We start from the raw sequence: 19,962 nt of genomic DNA, 5'->3' as shown, positions 1-19,962 counted from the left end.
ATATCGGGTTAATTGCTCCTTTCATATGAAGCCATGTAATTAGTAATTGTCGCACGGTCGATATGCAGCATTGGGGGGCGGCCCAAAAGAATCTGGATATATTATAAAACGCATATTTTTTATACGAATCAACCTCCCGTCCTTTTGAAACCAGCCAATCTGCAGACCCAAACTACCTCTTTTTGAAAATGCTCTTCAGAGTGGTTTAACTCTGCACACGATATCCGGGTGCTGAGAAGTATGCAGTTTTAAAAAATATCCCGAATTGTGTGAACGGGGCCTGAAACACACGTCTGCCAAGCTCGGTGCATAAATTATCACATGTTTTGATACTGTTTTGCATGTTATGAACGATTGTATTTAACTTTTTATGCTTTGTGGAATACACTATAACTGTCAAATGTTTAAAGCTAAGGATAAATGTCAAAGAAACTTCACTGACCTCAGCTTAGGTTTGTTGTTGCTTTTCCCTTGTAACCTGTGCTGAGTTCATGGCCATTTACCGAGGTTGTATGCGGCTCGTTGTTTGTTCCATGTGGTTTTTCAACATAAAGCAATGCAAAGCGGATATCTAACCTCGACTCACAAGGAGCGGCCATATAAATGTTTTTCTTGAATTTGAAATTAAGACGATGGTTGAGCAGCGAATAATAGACGGTATCGAACTGAGCGCTCAAACAGCCAGACTTCTACTCTTCTTTGTATTCGCAGTGTGATTAATGGGAAGGAGTGAGTTCGCGGGAAGAATCGAAAGAAAAACGAGAAGTGGGGACTGGGTACGAGTCTGAGCTGATACATTCTCAAGATTTCACGTGCAACACGTGTGTTCTATACTTATTTTTGTAAATGTTTGGCAAACAACTTTGCACTGAATTATTTCACTGGTAAACAATCTTATGAAATGGAAAATATATGAATTTCTCATATTGGAACCGAGGAATGAAGAAATAAATGCAAACAAAATTATTGCATTTAAGACGCAACTTGGTACTTTTGAAAGCGCATACTTTTGTTGTACGAATCGGCCCTCCGCCCACAGGAAACCAGTGAATCCGCACATTGAAACCGCATGCTACTTGAAATCGCTCTCTAGAGCGGAATATTTTGAATCCGAAGGGTTTAGTGAATTCGTGTAACGGATATTTTTGAAATCAACTACGTCTTAAACTACGGTCCAGACTTACATAAAAACTTTAAAGTTCAAAATGGTAGAAAACAATGTTCCTTTTGCAACTTCGCTAGCTCCTATCGCCAGTCTTATTGAATGCGCTGGAACCAGTCTTGTTATTTTGACAACAACAATTAGCCATTTCAAAAGAAGACGTAATCATATCCAGATTGTGGAATCTGTTAGCTCCAGACGAAGGCGTGCAAAACGCCTTCTTCTTAACTTCGCTCGTCAAAAACGATTTTCGTTTCGTCCAGCGCACACCAGTGCCTGGTGGGACAGCGTACAGGCAGACTTGGCTATTGTCCTCGATATAGCCGCTAAAAAAAAACGACATTCAAAAATGCCGCGAAATCACATCGTGGGCTCGGTTTGCGCATGCCCTCTAGCTAGTAATTAGATAATGTAAGGGACTGTGCAATAATTACCTTGAAGGGGGGGGGGGGGGTGGGGGACATGGGTGAAATATGCCCCAAAACTAAGTCATACCCCCCCCCCCCCTTCTCATTAAGCAAAAATTAATTTTAACCACCCGTCACATAATGATAATTTTAAGGCTAACTCCCCTTCCCCCTCCTTGAAAAAAGTCTCCTCCCATTGATTCCCTCATACCTAGTTTTCTTGTTGGATTTCTTCCTCCGGTACAAACATCACTTCAAATGACTCTTCGAAGTATGTCTAAGAGACATTTGAAGAGTCATCAGAATCACCGGACTCTGCGCTTGCGTCGCGTTCGCATGAATATGAATTGGGAGATTCCTCATCTTCTACAGCATCTGTGGCACTAAGGTTCCCGCGCTCGTGGGTGAGAAGCTCAATTTAATTTGAAGCTCAATTTAATCATACTGTGTTTTATTTAGCATACTTTAAATTTGTACTGCTATTAAAATTTCAACAGTTGGGTTTTTCATTCTGCTAGTGCTAACATTGGCATCTTTCTTTTTCATTGAATAACATTTATAGTTCTACTTTTGCAACTTTTAATTAAAGTTTCATGTTTTATTAAATGTTAGTGCAAATAAAGTAGCACTGTTTTAACATATATAATAGAGGCATTCCTCTCCTACTGCATGGCAGATAGGAAAACAACAGTTCATAGATCAGAACACCTTAGAGTTGATAAATTTGTCAGTTTTATTCCAATGTTAGTACTGATTTATATTTGAACTCTAATAACTCTTCCACTACTTTTCCAGTTTGCAAAAACGAATGAAAAAGTAATGCCCCCCCCTGTATGTACTAAGTTTTACATCCAACCCCCCCCTCTCTCTTGTTGTCATTTTCTCCCATGCCCCCCCCCCCCCCCCCCCCCCACTAAATTTTCCAACCTCCCCTCCAGGTATAGTTATTGCACAGTCCCTAAACGGGAGTTGCGTATTCGTTTGGACGAGTGGATTCAAACTGAATACACCACACCGAATTTGTTTTGACGCAAATATCAAGTATGCGGTTTCAGCGTATCCGTATTCCTGAGGACGTGGCCTCATGCGGTGGCGAAAACATTTGATCTTCCTTCTCCGGGTATACTAGGAGCAAGTTAATGACCAACTCCCTCTCGGCTCTCTAGCTAGCTCAGTTAGTTTGAGCGCTGCACCGGTACCGCAGAGCTGGTCAGGGTTGGAATCCTGGCAAGCCTGAATTTTTTCAGGCTTTCTTCTTATACTGCGATGACCTTTTTTTTTTGCATTTAAACAATCTTATATGAGAGAAATTTCTTGGGTAAGTTTCTTATACCACAGTCCTCGAACCAAATTTTTGTTGTCTTCTTGTAACACTTGCAAACATATAGTCAAGGTGTTTCGTGCCAGTTTTTCAGAGTTTCCTGAAATGTTGCCTGCGTCGCAGACGCTCTACACCTTTTCTACAGACGGACTACAGTCGACTCTCTCTTAACGGACACCTCTATAAGACGAACACCTCTGTAAAACGGACACCTTGAGCTGGTTCCTGCCTTTGCTTATTTCCTTTATTTGACTCTTTATAAGACGGACATCTCTCTAAGACGGATACTTAGTGCCGGTCGCAAAGATCTTGGGGAGAGTTGACTGTATACAAATGGTTTTGACGAGTGCGTGGGCCGGCTGCAACGCAGGCTACCTGAAATGCTGAATTAAGGAGCTTTAAACTACCAACAATACCTTTCGGGGGTTGTCGCGTGGGCTTTTGCGCACGCTTTTTTCTGACCTTTCTCAAAATAGCTATATACGCTCATCTCATTGGCCAATTCCAAAGATCAGTCACGCGCAATCAGCATCTCAGAACTGTCAAGCATCAGATAGCAAATCAATTGACGGAACCTTGGCTTAATGCTGAAAACTTGTACCCCGGATGTACAAAAGTAACTTCCAAAACACGTCGGCACAGGGTTTCGCTTCCTTAGGCCTGACTCGTTCCCAGTCGTCTCCAAGTTGTCTCTACTCATTAATTAGTGAGTTAACGCAACAGGACGGCAGGAAGAAGAGGACGGCAAAACGCTTGTGCGTGACAAACGTGACAGGGCTATCAACTGCGTGTTTTGTCGTGATATTCACCAAACGTTAATGTTTTCTGGTCTTTACAAAAAGTTGTGTTTAAGGGAGAGTGAAGTTTGGCGAAAGGTTATTTCAAACAAAATTATTGTCACGCTTATCACACAAGGTTTGCCGTCTTCTTTCTTCTCCCTTCCTGTTGCTTAAGTTCACTATAAGCTGATTTAGCAACAGAACGGGAACGTCAGTTGACGACGGCGCGCGCAAATTAAACAACTGGCTTGACCAATGGCAGAGCGGTAAATTGGGCACCGGAAGTCGTGTTTAGTCCTTTCCGCGCGCTTTCCCGTCGTCAACTGACCTTCCCGTCCTGTTGCTAAATCAGCCTATTATTTACTAAGGAAGTGCTTGGGGATGCGTCATCTCCTTCGTTAAAGATCCCGTTCTAGTCTTCCACGCCAAATACCAATGATGAGAGACGACTGGGGACGAGTTAGTTCTTAGGCTGCGTTCACACGGAGCCGGACGAATTTTCGACCAGTTGAAAATTCGTGGGTTAAAAGGTGTTGCGTTCACTTTTAGCCATTCAAAGTTCCCTCTCACAAGAGCGAAAATATTGAACTTTCCGTGTGAACGAAGTGTCCAGTCAAATTTTTCAGCCAGTCGAAATTTGTCCGGGTGCCATGTGAACTTAGCCTTAGTTTTGGTCCTCTATTTTATTTTAGTTAAAACTAAATCTGTATTACATATAATAGATAATGCAATTCCAGAGCTCTGATTGGCTTAGCCATCATGGTGTATGAGCCATTATACCGTGCTCTCCAAATATGTCAAATATGGTAACTCTACGTGTCTGCTCAAAATTGAAAACAAGCTGAAAACCGGTTGTTTTTACAAATTAAATCGAGAAGAATTCTCGATATTTTGTGACCGTTTTTAATAAGACAATTATTCCACTCGCGCTTGTTGGATATGATGTGATTATAGCCAACTCATATCCAACGTGCACTCGTGGAATAATTGATAAGTAGAAACGCTTTGCTGAAAAAAACTGCGATGACAAAACGAAAGAGATAATATTTATGAATACACTAAAAGTATCATGATTTGCTGCTCTGTAGCAATTGCAGAGGTTTACAAAGACGAAGGAAATAACGAATACAGAAAAGGAGATTTTAACAACGCCATTTACTTCTACACGGAAGGAATAAAAGTGAACTGCAAGAATAAAGAGCTGAATGCCAAACTGTACAGCAACAGATCTGCGGCACATTATAGTTTGGGTAAGAGTTCTATATCGTCAATCTCGTTCCCAGGGTTCTCTCCTACCCGCCCTATGGAGCGAGAGAGAGAGAGACGGGTCTCTCTTCCTCTCGCTCCGTAGGGCGGGTAGGAGAGAACCCTGGGAACGAGGTTGCTATATCGTTTGTGCTTGACACTTCTAAGGCGCCGCACGTCAACCGGAAATGAGGTCTCTTTCATTTTAAAGCACCTTGACGCTGCCAAATTTGTATTTCTAAGTGTCTTTACTGTTATAGAGACGATCTGTCCAAACATTTGGGCAAAACCCCGTTTAAAAATGAAAAAAGACCACTTCCGGTTGACATGCGTCACTCAAATTACCTTATTATAGGAAATTAACGCTCCATGAAAATTTAAGTATTGGAAATTAACGCAACTTAACCCGAAAAACCCGTAAATTAACCCGAATTTAATGGAAAACGACTTTCGAATAAAGAAAATTAACGCGAAAGAGGAGGTAGAATTTCATAATAAAGGAAATTAACGCGATTCTCATATTCTGTCGAGAGAGACTATGTTGACGATTAGAAATCTATCTTAGCCGAAATCAAAGGAGAAGATATTGACCTCACTTCTGACAGTGACAACGATGATCATGAACTTGAAATATTGTAAACCTTCTCCTTAGCTTTTGTGAAAGATGAAAAATAAAGGGTAAATGGAAAGAAAGAAAGCTTGTAGTTAATGTTTTTTAGGTGTCAGGAATTTCTGGACAGGTTCTAAAATTGGGGTTAAAATAGTGGAAATTAAGAGCGCGGAAATTAACGCTGCACTTAATTAACGTCGCGGAAATTAACGCTCAACAAAATTAACGCGACTTAAATTAACGCGAATTTTTGACGATTCGTGTTAATTTCATGGAGCGTTAATTTCCTATAATAAGGTAAGCTCCCTAATGATGCAACAAACAGGTGGAATAGTTCTAAAACATGTATTCCACACTCGGATGCCTTGCTCTCTTTTTTCTGGAATGTAAATTGTCTTTTTCTTTTCCAGGTAATTACACTGAAACACTGAATGATGCAGAAATTGCTACTGGTTTACAACCATCCTTTTTAAAAGTTTTTATCCGAGGTGAGCTCTTAAGATTCGGACTAAACTGGGCGCGGCCAAGTTTGGCTGAGGTCGCACGCGAAGTCCTTTTTGATAAAGAAATCAGGAAACGTATCCTGCAAAACGTTTTAGTATTTTCACTACTCCAAAGTGATCTTGAAACTAGCAGAATATTTTCGCAACCACCCTTTATTTCAGTTAAACATAACAAAGCGTCCACAACTTTCTAGGTATAAGCACTTTAGAATTTGATGATCACACTGGAACTTTCAAATGATTGCACACATGACGGTGAAGCTAGTAACTTCAGCTAAGCAAGTAATATTATTTATAACGTATACAAAATTCCGTCGAGACGCGAACGGTCCGTCACCGCCACCACTGCTGCAGATGTTGTCTATTATAAAACTTGAAATGTATGTGAAAAGACCTACATAAAAGAAAACGAAACTTCTGCCGGCGAACATCTCGAGATAATCAGAAGAAAAAATATCGTAAATAGATCGAAACTGGTTTGCGAGAATCTTGAACAACATTTGTCTTTTAACCGATATCATTTGGGTAACCACGGAATTAAAGAACGATAGGCATTGAGTGAATTTATTGTTCCTGTTTATCGTCAGTTTTTTCCCCTAGTTTTAAAATCATTTTTTGGCTGAAATACATGATTAGAGCGATTTTCATATGACCCTGAAATAAAAACGCGCGAACAAAACAGAACAACAAACGAATGGAAATAGAGCGATTTGATTGGTTTATCGAACGGATGTAAGCGCGCGTGGTTTTTGGTTGGTTGAGCCAACGCCCGGGTGAAAAAACTTCAAGCCCGAGAACTTTCTAGAAATCAGCAGATACTTCGCTTTAACGTCATACTGCAACACGATTGGCCAATCGAACAATGCCCTCTCCACATTAGGGTTTTCTTTGGCGGGAAAACGAAGAGGCCATGCTTTGATCTTTTCATTTAAGGTACGGAAAAACGGGCAACAAAAAACGTGCAGTTTGTTTTGCAACATTGCTGCAAAACGATTTGAATAGCGATGTTGCACGTTTTACCACCCATGTCCAAACCTGTTAACAACCTAATTTGTTGCGAGACAGGTTTGATATGGGAGGTAAAACGCGCAACACGTTGCACGTTTTTTGTTGCCCGGTTTTCCGTACCTTTGTTGGCTGATAAAACAAGTAACGAACACTTACCGAAACCATTTTCCAAGGACATACGAAAATCGCTGTAAAGCAAAAACTAAGATTAAGGCCTCTTCCACGCGAATCCAGACATTTTGAAAGCGCATAATTTGTGCACGAATTACTAAACCAGATTGGTTTAAGGCTCTGTCTAGACGATATCTGGCTACAAAAATATGCGGTTTCAAAAGATATCCGGATTCGTGTGAACTCGACCTAAAATTGACCGAAGACACAGAAAGTTATGTTGACATGATTAGCCTTTTCTTAAGTTTAATTGTTTGATGACTGTGTTATTTTTTTGGTTCCTTTGTAGGAGCAAGTACCTGCGTTCAGCTGAGTCGATTTGACGAAGCCATCAAGTGGTGTAACAAAGGATTAGCAGTATCCTTAACTTGAATTGTTGATTTTTTATCGTTTATTACTTTTCCTATTTAACTACCGTCCAATCTGCTATTACTAGCACTTGTCGTCTCAGAAGTTCAATAATCAGTGTAGTCACTGAGTCTACTGAACACATGAGAAAACAGCCCTTCTACTTTCAACACAGTTTTCTCAGGCGACAAAAGTTAAATTTCTTTCGAAAAGACGTTTCTTTCGAAATCCCACGAGAGCCTTGCTTTTGGCTTTGGCTTGATCTATACATTAAAATCAAGAGAGGATAAAGGGGACAGAGAAGGCATCGCCCATACACACCCTATTCCATAGGTAATTCGTCTCGAGTTATTTTTAGAATCGGGATAAAGTTACCACGCGCGCTGCGTGGATGTTTCGTGGAGGTTTCGCATAACTAAACGCCGTGCAAAACATGTCGGCGAAAGGCAATGAAAGCGTAAAGAGATCGAGAGCATCCCTGAATAGGGAACTTAAGATAGAGACGTTTTCGGGGCGACGGCGACCGGACTGGCAGAGAAAGCCTCGAACTGAGGCAGCCGTCGCTTCCCGTCAAAATTCGAACATTAAGATGGCAGTGAACTCAGAAGGACGGCGCCTTAGAAGAATACCGGAGAGGAAAATATGGCTTCACATAAAGAATTAAGAGAATAAATATTTGCTATGCAGACAACATGTATCGGATGAAGAGTTTCTCGTTTTGTGGGAAAATTATGAGTCCAAAAATCCCGATTTTCCTTGGGACAGTTACGATCCGTTCACGCTAAAAAACGTGCGGGATGAAGCTGAGTGCAAGGCAGAATTTCGTGTTAAAAAAAAAAAGGATCTCCACAGGCTTGCCGAAGCCTTGCAAATTCCAGGAACATTAAAATGCTACCAAGGAACCGTATTCTTAGTTTGGTATAAATAATTCCCGGGAAATACTTGCATGCAACAACGACAACAACTTTATTTCCACGTTAGTACATGGTATTACCTACTATTCTATATAATTTTCAATGCGTTTCATTTATACGATACTCTAACGAAAAGAGTGAACTAAAAACACACAATTAAAATATTGGAGTTCATATTTTTTGTCTGGATACTTTTATTTGGCTCGTGGGACAATTTTGTCCATGTCAAGCTCACTTACGGTTGGCTGTTTGCCAAGTTGGATCTTGACCCTGTGACATGAAAACATAGAAACATTCAAAGATGTAAGTTTAGATAACAAGGCTTGGAAATCGAGCTTGGAATGCGCCTCAAAAAAAACAAGGACAATTTAAGAACGATAATCTGCAAAATTTTGGTTGCTAAACGCAACAAACCGGATTGAAATGAAAGTTAAATACTCACGTTTTCGCCGCAACGCCAAACAGACCAGTTTCACGTCGCCGACGGGACCACGACGGTAAACCACGGCGGCGAGGTGGTGAGCAAGAGCATGCGCAATATCCAACAAGTGATGATGTCACGTCCGGTTGAAGTTGCCGTCGCCCCGAAAGCGTCTCAATCTTAAGTTCCCTAATATTGAAGAGAAATGAATCGGCGCTCACCTGGGAAAAGGGAATCGCTGGACTCTTTGAAAACCCGTGAAATCAGTTTAACTCGAAGTTGTCGTAACCTCAGTGCCTTAATAAAATGAGAAATTTCGCCGGTCTATTGAAACCGGTCGTTTGTACAATAAAGCAAGTAGGACGCCAAGTTTCATTTTTGTTAAATAATAAATGACTAATAAAAGAATAAATATCAAACCAGAAATTGCTCTCTTCAAACTGTAAATTATAAATGATCCTGAGAGAATATTCAGTGTGTTAAGGATTTCCCTGCTGTACTGTTAGCTCTATACAAGAAGAGGAAGAGCGATTCTTTTTTAATTTCCGTTTCGCTGACACTGCTTTAGCAGAAATCTCTCTGCAGTCGTTTTCGTCGACAAAACGAATAGCAAAAGCAACATCGCTCTCCGCCATTTTGTTCTGCGTCAATTCGTGAAGGACGCGTGGCTCTGAGCGTGGGTCATCCACGCGGAACACATTCACTCTATGTGATTGGCTGTTGTCTAATCCCCCTTGGGATCTGTGGTCTTAAAAATAACTCGAGACGAATTACCTATGGAATAGGGTATGTATGGGGGATGCCTTCTCTGTCCCCTTTATCCTCTCTTGATTAAAATGTATTCCTATTCGTTTTATCCTCTATCAACAATGATATTGATCTTTATTTGTCATTGTTCTGATTATTTTGGGGTTGCTTAGTTCTACTTACCTTGAGAAACGCCAACGAAGGACAAACAACATTAGATCAAAGTTAGCATGTTTATTTGTTTTAGATATTTATAACAACTTAACTCATCAAAGATCGACTCCAGTAACCGGAAGTTGTTGGAGTTAAGAAGTAGGTCTGTAGAGGAACAAAATAAACTGCAAGATAACCAAAAGAGAAAGGTAAGGGTGAGCATAAACTTAGATGACGTAGTAAAATGGATTGATTCACTAACTGTCTTATGTTTAATACAAGGTGTAAAGGTACACCGTTTCCGTGGACACGTATGGGTATATTAGCCGTACTTGCAGCCGTAAATACGGGTAGATCGCCTCTTACCCGGGAGAAAACGAGTAGGATACCAGGTAGAATAGTTACGCCATTCTCAGGTCTAGGAAATTATGGTTACCTTTTAAAAAACTACGAGGTAAACTTATTCACTTACCCGTACTCTTAGGCTGAAACGGTGTATCTTAAGGTCACTGATAGGTGTTTGCTGATAATCCTGTCTACTTTTCTCTGCGTCTTGTGCCAGATTTTCTGCCAATATGTTGCTAAAGGGACAGCTCTAATCGAGTTGGCTGTCGTTGGTGTCTTTGTTTGTTAGCCAGTCAGAACCCATTGTAAATGCACTTGTGGTGCATGAAAATTGCCGACCTCCTTGTTATTTAATAACAGGGTGGCAAAGGGGGGGGGGGGGGGGGGGGGGGGCGGAGGGGGGGCGGGGTTTACCTATCACGCATTACTTTGACGTTTTTGAGGCCTTCACGCATCATTTAAATGAGGTGCAATTGCAGTAAGATAACATGGTGATATCTCAACACATTGAATGACACAACTCTAATAAATTTATTTTCAGCGTCCGGTTTCGGTGGGAACGCGATAACGGTTAATTAAAAGACTTTAACAGTTCAAAAGCCGGTGTTGTTCAAATATGAACCATATTAACCAGTATTCACTGATCTAAAAGTAAAAAATAGAGGTCATAATACGATTTTGACAGGAGATAAGACGTTGAGGAACAAGGAAAAGGAACAGAAAGTGATGTCATAAATATCTGTTTTAAATGTCTGTGTTTCTTGTTTCAAATGATATTCACCACTCACGGAAATCTACAAGGAAACTTACGTACCACCCTGCTATGCCTAATCACGCCCCACACGGATAATTTGGGCCCGATCATGCATCACGCTGATACTTTGAGATCCATCAGTCGTCACGGAAAACCCTGCCACCCAGTAATATGAACAAAGTATTTTTTATTGAATTGTTATCAACATAATAAACACCATAATAACTGGTCCCGGGGGAAACAGTTAATTTTGTTTCCCGAGAATCATGGAAATTCGAGGGAAACAAAATTAACTGTTTTCCCAGGAACCAGTCTTCAAGTGATTTGTTATACAACTGGAAATTCATTAAACCCCGCTGAAACGGCGGTCGTCGGTCATCATTCGTGGGTAACAGTGCACTGTTACCCTTTGACGTCATAGATTTTTGCAATATTGCCCGCTTATTGATTTTGGTGTAGAACAGTTTCATGGTTAGATGTCATGTGAACTCGAAGTAACCAATGAGAGCGCGTGCTGTTGGGAACAAATTTCCAGCTATGTAACAATACTACATGAAAACTCCCTGCGCATTTTCTTACACAGTCGTTGTTTTTTATCAGAAATCTCATCTTTTCTCTGCGTTCACTCGTTCCATTCCCGATATGTTAACAAGTTGAGCGTAGGTACTATACCCTGCGGTTTCCACAAGGTATTTCTGTTACAACTTTTTCCAGGAATTAAAAAAAACCGGCGCGACGCTAGTGGACAGAGACGGGATCACTAGTTACATTGCAAGTGACATGCAACCAGCTGTTAAACAAGATATAGACTACTTTAAAGGTTGTCTTGAAAATGCGAAACGAGTTGGCAACAGAGCTGCAGAGCATTCTGCATGCGATCACCTTGGCCACGTTTATCAGCAAGTGGGGGATTTCAAGAGAGCGATAGAATATTTTGAGCGGTCCCTAAATGTAGCCAAGGAATTAGGAAACAAAGCTGCAGAAGGAGAAGCATATGGAAATCTTGGCGTCGCTCATGACAGGCTAGGAGAATTTGTAGCAGCGATACGCTACCATGAATGTTGTTTAAGAGTGGCAAAAGAATTGGGTGTCAGGTCCGCAGAAGGGCTCGAGTATGGGCATCTTGGCAACAACTACTCTAGTATAAGAGATTTTAAAAGAGCCATAATCTGCTATGAATGTTTTCTGAAAATTTCTAAAGAACTGGGGGACAGGCCCGGAGAAGGAAAGGCGTATTGCAGTCTCGGCAACGCACATCATAGACTGGGGAATTTTACAGCGGCCATAGACTACCATGAAGGGCAGCTGAAAATTGCGAAAGAACTAGATGATAAACGAGAAGAATTATCAGCGTGTGGTAATCTTAGTAACGACCATCTCCGTACAGGAAATTTTAAAACAGCCGTAGAGCTCGCTAAATGTCGCCTTAAAATTGCGATAGAATTGGACGACAGGTCAGGAGAAGGAAAAGCGTATGAAAATCTCGGTAAGGCCTATAGCGGTCTGGGAGCTCTTGATGCAGCTATAAACTACTATGAACGTCACCTGGAAATTGCGAAAGAATTGGGTGACAGATCAGAAGAAGGAACAGCGTTTGGAAACTTAGGTATCGCCCATCACAGTCTGGGAAAGTTTGAAACAGCCATAAACTACCATGAACGTCACATCAAAATCTCCAAAGAATTGGGCAATACGTCTGAAGAAGGAAACGCATATGGAAATCTTGGCAACGTCCATACCAGTGTCGGAAATTACAAAACAGCTTTATTGTGCCATAAAAATAATTTGAAGATTATGCAAGAATTAGGTGACAGGTCAAGAGAGGGAAAGGCTTATTGCAATCTCGGCAACGTCCATCACAGACTAGGAGATTTTAAAACAGCTTTAGATTACCATAAACGCCACCTGGAAATTGCGGAAGAATTGGGTGATAGTCCAGACGAAGGAATCGCGTTTGGAAACCTTGGCGGGGACCATCTCAGTCTAGGAAATTTTAAAACAGCCATAGAATACACTGAAAGTAAACTAAAAATTGCAAGACAACTGTGTGACAAGTCCAGTGAAGGAGCAGCGTACGTGAATCTGGGAAACGCTTATCAGAGTCTGGGAGATTATAAAAAAGCCACAGATTACTATGAAAGTGGCTTAAAAATTGCAAAGGAATTAAGTGAAAGACTAAGTGAAGGAAAGATCTATTGTGATCTGGGAACCGTCTATAAAAGCTTGGGGCATTTTCAAACAGCTATAGATTACCTTGAACAGAGTCTTGTAATTTCGAAAGAGCTGGGCGACAAATCAGGAGAAGGTAACGCGTATGGCAATCTTGGCAACGTCCATACCAGTGTTGGAAATTACAAAACAGCTTTATTGTACCATAAAAATAATTTGAAGATTATGCAAGAATTAGGTGACAGGTCAAGAGAGGGAAAGGCTTATTGCAATCTCGGCAACGTCCATCACAGACTAGGAGATTTTAAAACAGCTTTAGATTACCATAAACGCCACCTGGAAATCGCGGAAGAATTGGGTGATAGACCAGACGAAGGAATCGCGTTTGGAAACCTTGGCGGGGACCGTCTCAGTTTAGGAAATTTTAAAACAGCCATAGAATACACTGAAAGTAAACTAAAAATTGCAAGACAACTGTGTGACAAGTCCAGTGAAGGAGCAGCGTACGTGAATCTGGGAAACGCTTATCAGAGTCTGGGAGATTATAAAAAAGCCATAGATTACTATGAAAGTGGCTTAAAAATTGCAAAGGAATTAAGTGAACGACTAAGTGAAGGAAAGATCTATTGTGATCTGGGAACCGTCTATAAAAGCTTGGGGCATTTTCAAACAGCTATAGATTACCTTGAACAGAGTCTTGTAATTTCGAAAGAGCTGGGCGACAAATCAGGAGAATGTAACGCGTATGGCAATCTTGGCAACGTCTATCAAAGTTCTGGAGACTATAAAAGTGCCATGGTTTACAATAAACTGAACCTTAAAATTGTGAAAGAACTGGGTGACAGATCTAAAGAAGGAAAAGTGTATGGTCAGCTCGGCACCCTCCATCACAGAATGGGGAATTTCGAAATAGCTATAGAATACCATAAACGTCACCTGGAAAATGCCAAAGAGTTAGGAGACAAAAAGGGAGAAGGTTTGGCTTCTGGTAATCTAGGCTGCGATTACCTCAGACTAGGAGATTTTAAAGCTGCCATAGATTACAATAAACTTTACCTGAAAATTGCGAAAGAACTAGGTGACAGGTCAGGTGTAGGAGCAGCGCACGGAAATCTCGGTAATACCTATCAAAGCCTGGGAGATTTCATAACAGCCATAGACTACCATGAACTTCACTTAGAAAGTGCCAAAGCATTAGGCGAGAGGTCCGCAGAAGTAATAGCGTATGGAAATCTCGGCATTGCCTATCACAGTCTGGGAGATGTTGAAAAATCTCTCCACTACCATAAGTTGCACCTGAAAGCTACGAAAGAATTAACCGACAAAAAGGGAGAGGCTGACGCGTATGGCAATCTTGGCAACGTCTATTTCAGTCTTGGAGACTTTAAAACAGCCATAGAATACAATGAACTTTGTCTGAAAGCTTTTCAACAATTGGGAGACAGTTTCGGAGAAGGATCGGCGTACTGCAATATCGGCAGAACCTATCACAGGCTAGGAGATTTTAAAACTGCCAAAGACTGTGCTGAACGTCACTTGGAAATTGCAATAACATCTGGTGATAGACCGGGGGAAGGAATAGCGTACGGTAATCTCGGTACCTTATTTGAATCTCTAGGTAAATTTCAGGAGGCTCTGAAATATTACCAGCTTAGTGTAACTTTGTTGAATAATCTCAGGGATCGTCTTAAGCATAACGACGACTGGAAGTTGAGTTTACGTGATACGTATCAAGAAACGTACACTAAATTGTGGGGTTTGCTGTTAAAGGAAGGCAAGGTTATGGACGCTCTGATTACTGCGGAACAAGGTCGTGCACAAGGATTAAAGGACCTTATGGCACTAAATTATTTCTTTGAGACGACTGATTCCGAACCAGGCAAAGAAAGCGAAGACATTCAAGAACTGTTGAACGACCTTTCTTCAAATATGACAATTTTCATAGCAATTGGAAGGACTGAATTGATTTTTTGGGTTTGCCAGGATGGAAAGGTTGTTGAATTACGAAGAAAAGATGTCGATTCTTCGAATGAAATCAGTACTTTCTTTCAATCTCTTGTGCTGGTTGCTGGTCAGGAAATTGGCGCAACAGATGATGTTAACTGCGAAGATCGCTCACTTAATGAGAAGAGGTTTAAAAGGCTGGTGGTTAAGAGTTCCCCTCATGATGATCGCGAAACCCAGTCCTTCATCACTGAGAAAAGTGCCCTTAGTATATTGTACGACACAATAATTGCTCCCATTATAGACCTGTTTGTTTGCAGTGAGCTCGTATTTGTCCCGGAAGGTTCTCTGTGCTTGGCTCCTTTTGCTGCTTTCAAAGCCCCGAATTCCAAATACCTTTGTGAATCATACAACATTCGCGTGATTCCATCACTGACCAGTGTGAAAATGATCAAAGATTGTCCAGAAGACTACCACTGCAAGTCTGGTGCGCTACTCGTGGGTGATCCGTGGGTGCAAGATGTGAACAAGCTACCCCCGTTGCCATTTGCCAGAGAGGAAGTAGAGATGATTGGAAGATTGCTGGGCAGTACCCCTCTCATTGGAAGACAGGCTACAAAGGATGAGGTGTTACAAAGAATCGCTTCAGTTGCTGTGGTGCACATCGCCGCACATGGTAGTATGGAAACTGGCGAAATTGCGTTAGCGCCAAACCCGGGTGAGACGGATTTCATCATGACTATGAAAGATGTACTGCGAGCAAAGATTCGAGCCAGACTGGTCGTACTTAGCTGCTGTCATAGTGCTCATGGTAAAATCAAAGCCGAGGGTGTAGTTGGCATAGCACGGGCATTTTTGGGTGCCGGTGCTCGTTCTGTCCTGGTATCCCTGTGGGCGATTGACGACAAGGCCACCCTTGAGTTCATGAAAAATTTCTACCAGCATCTTGTGGAAGGAAAAAGCGCCAGCAAAGCCCTGAACCAAGCAATGAACTGCATGAGAGAATCTGAAGAATTTAGCGATGTCAAACACTGGGCACCATTCGTACTTATTGGCGATGATGTCACACTAGAGTTTGGTGGGAGCGAATAATTGTTTTCAATGCACAGGTAAATATATAACAATTATTCACCGAAGTGGAGGTGAATAATTGTTTTAGTATATACTAAAACAGTGAGATAATTGTGCACAAAAATGATGATTTTTAACTCAAATACGTCGCTTTTTCTTGCCGACAAATAAAACTTTTGGAAGGCATTTGTTTAGCTCTTGCCGGGAAATTTCTTCAAAAGGAGTTGCGAATTCTGTTTGTATTTAAAATCATTCTGCAGAAAAAGATTACTAAATTTAGTTTTAAGCTTATTTAAGAACAAGTCAACTAAATAAAGTAACGCAAGACTTAAGCTTAATTTGCATTTGTAAACAAAAAACTTTTTCACTGGTTTTATCGATAAATTCGAGTCAAAAAGACAAAGCTTTACCTGTTAAAACTTCCACACCGAACCTCGTCACCTTCTTCGTGTATTTCGGGAACAGCTTGCTTGATTAGTTGTGAAACTTCTTTGCTTGTTACGGCAGCAAACCGGGAAGGCGTTTTGCTCGCAACTTACGCGAGTTTGGCGTCGCTCGCTCGGAGGAACTGGAGGTGAATCAGTGAGTAGCCAATCAGAGCGCGCGAAAAACACTATCCACTGTTTAAGCATATACTAAATAGATTTAGTAGATTTCACATTGGTTTCCTGTGTTGCGGACGGACGGGCGTACGGTCACGTGATTACCGAAATTTCTCGGATGGCTAGATTAGCAGATTTTCCTAGGTATGGGGCTCCGGTCGCGGTGTTGGAAAATACATTTGCACTTTCCACACTTTTTTGAAGACTGCTTGCAATGTAACTGATAAAAATCAATGATTCGATATCTTCGCGACATTGTTAAAAACCACACATCTAGAAATTAATCATGAAAATACCACAAAAAAGTTTGCCCGCGTGAGAATTCAAGAGCCTTTGCTGTTTAAACGGTTTTGCAAAACGTGAACGTTGTCGTAGAACTAACTTACATCAGTGTCCCTGACGTAACGAATCCTTGGCCTTCGTGCTCAGTACAGTCGAACCTCCCTTTCCGCAAAAAAATCTTTTCTTTTTACGGGCAGTTTTCTGGGTCCCAAAGATAGTGAACTCTATAGATCCCTACCTGGGATAAAGATGATATGAGCTCTTGGAATACAAATTTAACGGGGCTTCAACGGGATTCGAACCCATGGCCTCGGCGTTAGCGCTGAAGTGCTTTACCAACTGAGCTATGAAGACCCATACATTGGAAGCAGGCCAATTTTTCTGAGTTCATTCTAACCCGCGAAAGGAGTGGAACACCTTCCTGATACTACCTCTATGATATAGACTCCTCTGTAATGGGAACTCAACAAACTTACTTGACTTTTTTCGGCCAGTCTTTAAGCAATACATGTGGATTCTTCTTCTTTTTAGAGAAAAGGCCTTGTTGGTTGAACGGACGAGGTCAAGTTATTTGCCAACTGTAACACTGGTTTCGGCGAAGTGCCGAATGCGCTTCAATTGGGGACGGAGTGGAAGAACGTTGTTTTTAATTAAATAACGTCCCTGGATCCGTGTATTTTCTTGTGACTCATTTGTTCTACCACATACACTGGAAGGTCAACAAAGGTGGCTGCAAGTATTTCGGCGCAAGCACAAGATTGGCAACATTTGCAACTATTAGCATGAACGAAAATTACTGCAACAGCTTGAGTTTAGTAAAATAGAATAGATTATAAGCGTTTTTCGTAGAGTTATACGCAACCGAGGGTAGAGGAAAAGATCACAACTTACTTTTTCTTTTAAGTGAACAATAATTTTTCCTTATATCTTTACCACCAGCAAACGGTCTCTGTAGAATTTTGTTTTCTTAAGATTGGTTTACGTATTAACCGAATGAACACCACATTTCGCAGTTTTTTGCAGAAACTACCCAGTAAAGGCTTCTGTCACTATCTTTTCGGGCGCTTTCCAATTTCCAGCAACTACCAATTATAGCCAGTGGAACAAAATTTCGAAAGAGAGGACAACCTTGCGAGGTATAGCCAAATTTTTAAAAACTTTTACCACGAAGTTTTCTTGCGTGGAAGAGTTCGTATTTCTTTAAATTCAACAATCTCGAACTTTCCCCCGAGATTTCCGTTCAAATTGTCACCGTTTCCAAAAGATCGGAAGTTTTGGTGGAAAGGAAAGCGCCCTTTGCTTCTTCACTTTTTCACCAACCGACGTTTACAAAAACTAGACCGACGGGAAACAAGTCGTTTTACGGGTATGGCTTAACCTAGCATTTTCATATCCCCTAAAAGTTTAATTCGCATCCCAATTTTTTTTTCAATGCGCGCTTACTCTACGCGTACGTAAAATAACATCTTCACTCGATCCAGTCTTTCACCTTGCGTAAATATGTTCAACAGTTTTACTCAAGAGCTCCCCTGCGCTGTTAGTGCGAAACAAGTTTTCAGTCACGTTTTTTGTTTAGAATACATTTGATCTTTATTGTCCTTCATCATATTTACAAATTAAATTTGATTGTTCACAATGAGAGCTAACGGCGAAGTGGTTAAAACTAATATAATATACATTATTAGTGCCTCCATTTTTACGTTTGAGTGTTTAAACAGCCAGTTAAATTTGATACATTCAGCTGATTGTGCGCCGTAGGAGAATAACTGCACGAATGACTATTACTTTCGGAGACAAACTTGGCTATGATCACACTCAGATACCAGATAGCTTTGGGTACTGACACGACTATCCGGTATTCTTGGTATGCTACCACGTGACAAGGCGGCCATGTTGGATGACAAATATACAATAGAATTTTTTGAAGAATTTACATGAAAATAGAGTAGAGTTCCCAGAGGAGAGAAATGCTTTTATTCTTGTCATCTGACATGGCCGCCGTGACGTCACGTGCAAACCAGCAATTCTTGGTTTGCAACCACGTGACAAGGCGGCCATGTTGGTGGTCAATACAATAGAATTTTTTCTCGAAGAATTTAAATGAAAATAAGGTTTAGTTCCCAGAAGAGAGAAATGCTCTTGTCCTTGACCACCAACATGGCCGCCGTGACGTCACGTGCAAACCAGCAATAGTGTGAATGCCTTTCCGATTTGCGACTCTCTACTTCAGTGATCTGCGCGACGCAGCTTCTCTCCGTTACAGAAATCGCACCGAAATCACGGTTCTTATGTGTGAAGAGAAGCCCTGTACGGTATGGTTTTAGCGCCTGCGCAAAAGCTATCCGGGATAGTGTGAACATGGCCTTATTAACACATCTTAGCCAAACGCTATGGAATGATATCATTTATTTTCGGCAGTAAGACAAAAGATACACAGTGACATAGTAACAATCAACAAGTAAAACAAAGTATTTCCAGAGTATCTACTGCACATGTGTTTTCCACATGATCGCTGCGATTACTTCAAAAATTTCAGCCAACGCAACGACCATTATAAAACAACTCTTTAGCGATCGTACCCCCATAGAAATCACAACGATCGTTGAAATAGATTTCCACTCTATCTCAAACTTGGTATCCACATACATGAAAGCGATGGCCTTCTATGCAAACATCCTTAGGATTTCGACACATGTTCCTCCCCTAAGGATGTCTGCGTGGGAGGTTACATGATTGTACGATCACTGTAAAAATGTCAGCGATCTGAGCGATTACATGGAAACCAATCTTAACAAAGAAAATAAATTTTCTCGTATTAGTGCTTTATCTCCCTTTGATACTTCTTTCTGTTTACCAGCCACCAAGGCTCAATTCACGATTGGTACCGACCACTAGTGCCTAGGGTACCTGTACAAAATGGTGTTCATTCCGTTGGGTAACCAGATGTTTAACCAGGGCGGATCCACCGTGGTTAAACCTTGTGCACACTTTCCTTCATTCGTCCTA

The 19,962-nt window shown here is 41.1% G+C and overlaps 2 protein-coding genes across 5 annotated transcripts in view; both read left to right on the top strand.

Moving 5' to 3' along the window:
- The window catches only part of LOC140946589 (tetratricopeptide repeat protein 4-like), a 38,409-nt gene extending 19,788 nt beyond the window's left edge, over positions 1-18,621 (top strand). For 3 of the 4 annotated variants that reach the window (XM_073395724.1, XM_073395710.1, XM_073395719.1), the window contains exons 4-7: positions 4,758-4,919; positions 5,935-6,012; positions 7,496-7,563; positions 17,673-18,619. In XM_073395724.1, coding sequence (XP_073251825.1) covers positions 4,758-4,919; positions 5,935-6,012; positions 7,496-7,563; positions 17,673-17,780 — 416 coding nt within the window. In that variant the 3' untranslated portion in view covers positions 17,781-18,619. Of the gene's footprint in view, positions 1-4,757; positions 4,920-5,934; positions 6,013-7,495; positions 7,564-17,672 lie in introns of all 4 variants that reach the window. The other variant, XM_073395728.1, reaches the window with a different exon arrangement.
- On the top strand, positions 15,318-17,734 carry LOC140946580 (tetratricopeptide repeat protein 28-like). The gene is made up of 2 exons (XM_073395704.1): positions 15,318-16,110; positions 17,488-17,734. The coding sequence occupies exon 1, from the start codon at positions 15,449-15,451 to the stop codon at positions 16,091-16,093; it is 645 nt and encodes a 214-aa protein (XP_073251805.1). The 5' UTR covers positions 15,318-15,448; the 3' UTR covers positions 16,094-16,110; positions 17,488-17,734.
- Positions 18,622-19,962: the final 1,341 nt, after the last annotated feature.

The sequence above is a fragment of the Porites lutea genome, chromosome 1 (assembly GCF_958299795.1).
Source record: "Porites lutea chromosome 1, jaPorLute2.1, whole genome shotgun sequence".
Classification (NCBI taxonomy): domain Eukaryota; kingdom Metazoa; phylum Cnidaria; class Anthozoa; order Scleractinia; family Poritidae; genus Porites; species Porites lutea.
Note: the sequence above shows the minus strand (reverse complement) of the source record. Positions and strands in the feature narration are given on the sequence as shown.